Source organism: Convolutriloba macropyga, chromosome 9 (genome assembly GCF_964194025.1).
Source record: "Convolutriloba macropyga chromosome 9, txConMacr16.3, whole genome shotgun sequence".
Taxonomy (NCBI): Eukaryota; Metazoa; Xenacoelomorpha; order Acoela; family Convolutidae; genus Convolutriloba; species Convolutriloba macropyga.
The window spans coordinates 9,053,120-9,055,180 of record NC_134476.1 but is presented as its reverse complement, the minus strand read 5'-3'; the positions used below and the strand labels follow the sequence as shown (position 1 = coordinate 9,055,180).

Sequence of the window (2,061 nt, the reverse complement as noted above, 5' to 3'; positions counted from 1 at the left end):
CTTTCTCTCTCTCTCTCTCTCTCTCGCTGTCTCTCTCTCTCTCTCTCTCTCTTTCTCTCTTCTCTCTCTCTCTCTCTCTCTCTCTCTCTCTTTCTCTTTCTCTCTCTCTCTCTCTCTCTCTCTCTCTCTCTCTCTCTCTCTCTCTCTCTGTATCTCTATCTCTCTCTCATCACCATAGTTTTTCTCATCGCCAGCATATCAGTTTCGTTAAAAGCTGTTATTTTTTTGGAAACAAATGGAAACCTAACCATAATCTAGCGTTAGTAATTATTCAGCCAAAATTTGATTCTTCTCTTCAAACTCTGTTTCTCAAACTTAAAATAAAATCATATTTTTGATTTGAATTTTTGAGTGACATATTGACGAGTGCTTTTTATCCTTCTAGACTAAATAACTTCAAAGCTAACATACAAATAAATTTTTAGAAGTACTTAACATAACAAAATCTTTGGTCTCGATAGGCCTCGGAATAAAACCAATTTCCTTGAAAGTTTGAGCAAAAATTTTATTAAAAGCAATTAAATCTTGCTTAGGAAATCTATCGCGTTAATTGATTAGTTTGATTTTTCAGTGGTCAACCGACAACTGACATCAAAACAGGCGAACATTGCATCACATCAAAACCCTTGTGTGGGCCAAAAATCCACTCAAAACCCCGTTTCAATACCTCGAATCAACACAACTGCGAATCCTCAACAATGCGCTAAATGTGAGCGAACGCAAATAGATCAAAAGTGTACCCGAAATACGGAAATCGGCTTCGACATTTTTGATTTACAAAACCACAAAACATCGGAAAAAATGGATTCCAACTTTGTCAATGCGGATCGAGTCCTCTTAGTTTTTCATTATATAGTGTCTATTTTGATTATATGTCTTTATTATTTGTTGATTTTGTTTTACTAGTCAGACATATTCTGCAACATCGTTTTCACAATACTATTTTTTAGACAACCAACTAAACATCAATTTTAACAACCAAATAACTCGAAACAAAAACTAAATTATAATTGCTCCGACCCACTTTTGCGGTGGATGGAACTATATACTGAAATGGGTTCTTTCGTTCAATTAATTTTGGCCAATCAAGATATTCATCGTACCGGGTTGTTAGTGGTATTATTTGAAAGCCGGTGCAACGTAGAATACATAATTAAAAAGTTTTTTTCCACGGATTTATCGAGGTTTAAAGTTTCGTGAAAATTTGTCGAATTTCTTTTTGTCTGATTTTTTTTGTCTGATTTTTTTGTGAAAACTTGTATTTTTCATGCAATTTTTGGTCTCTTTTGCGCAGAAATAAGTTGAAATGGTTAAGGATAGTGTTGTTGATTTTACCTCTAATGATAGAATGTTATTGAAATGTCTAATTCAGTTTTTTGACAAAAAAAATGCTAAATATTCCAAAATTCAGCCTTTTTTAACAAAAATGGAACAAAATAAGCCTCTTTATTTCCAATTTATTAAATTTTAGCACACCCAAAAGCTGCTTAATTTTTTTTTATTAATTTCAAAAAATAGATACATTAATTTTTTGTCAAATTTCCCATGTCAATATTATCTGGAAACATTAAGTGTTCCTAATAGACGAACAGCAGTAGCAAGGCTGCTTTTGGTCTAATCTTCGATGCTCACAGTCCAAAAACAATTTGGATTGTAATTAGGCGCTATTTTTTTTAAAATGTTCACAATTTTACAATTTTTTTGTCCAATTGCGTTGCTAAGGGGCTTCAGGAAATATATCTCGTTTTTAAGTCAAAAGCTTGAGGTCTTTCCGACTCTCAAAGCACTTGTTTTTAAAAACAAACATTGAATTATTGAGCTTTGGTATTTTTCGTCTGGTTTGGCCAACCTGTAGTTTAAGGTCATCAAAGAAAACCGTCTTTCTGCGGATTAAAAATTAATGTTTATCGTTGGCTCTTGACGGACATCGAAGAAAAATACTTTCTCAAAACTTAGCATAAATAATTTAGTCTGTTTGAACTTGCTGACCTCACTAAAATCGCAGAGAAGATATGATGCTCAGACACCTAAGTTACTATTGATATGCAACGATTCAGAACT

General features: G+C 33.1%; 1 protein-coding gene across 1 annotated transcript in view; it reads left to right on the top strand.

The window, feature by feature from the left end:
• The window catches only part of LOC142346113 (neuronal acetylcholine receptor subunit beta-4-like), an 83,794-nt gene extending 82,888 nt beyond the window's left edge, over positions 1 to 906 (top strand). Inside the window, exon 6 of the mRNA XM_075398617.1 lies at positions 572 to 906. Within this exon, the coding sequence (XP_075254732.1) occupies positions 572 to 906 (335 nt within the window). The remainder of the gene's footprint in view (positions 1 to 571) is intronic.
• The last annotated feature ends 1,155 nt before the right edge of the window (positions 907 to 2,061 follow it).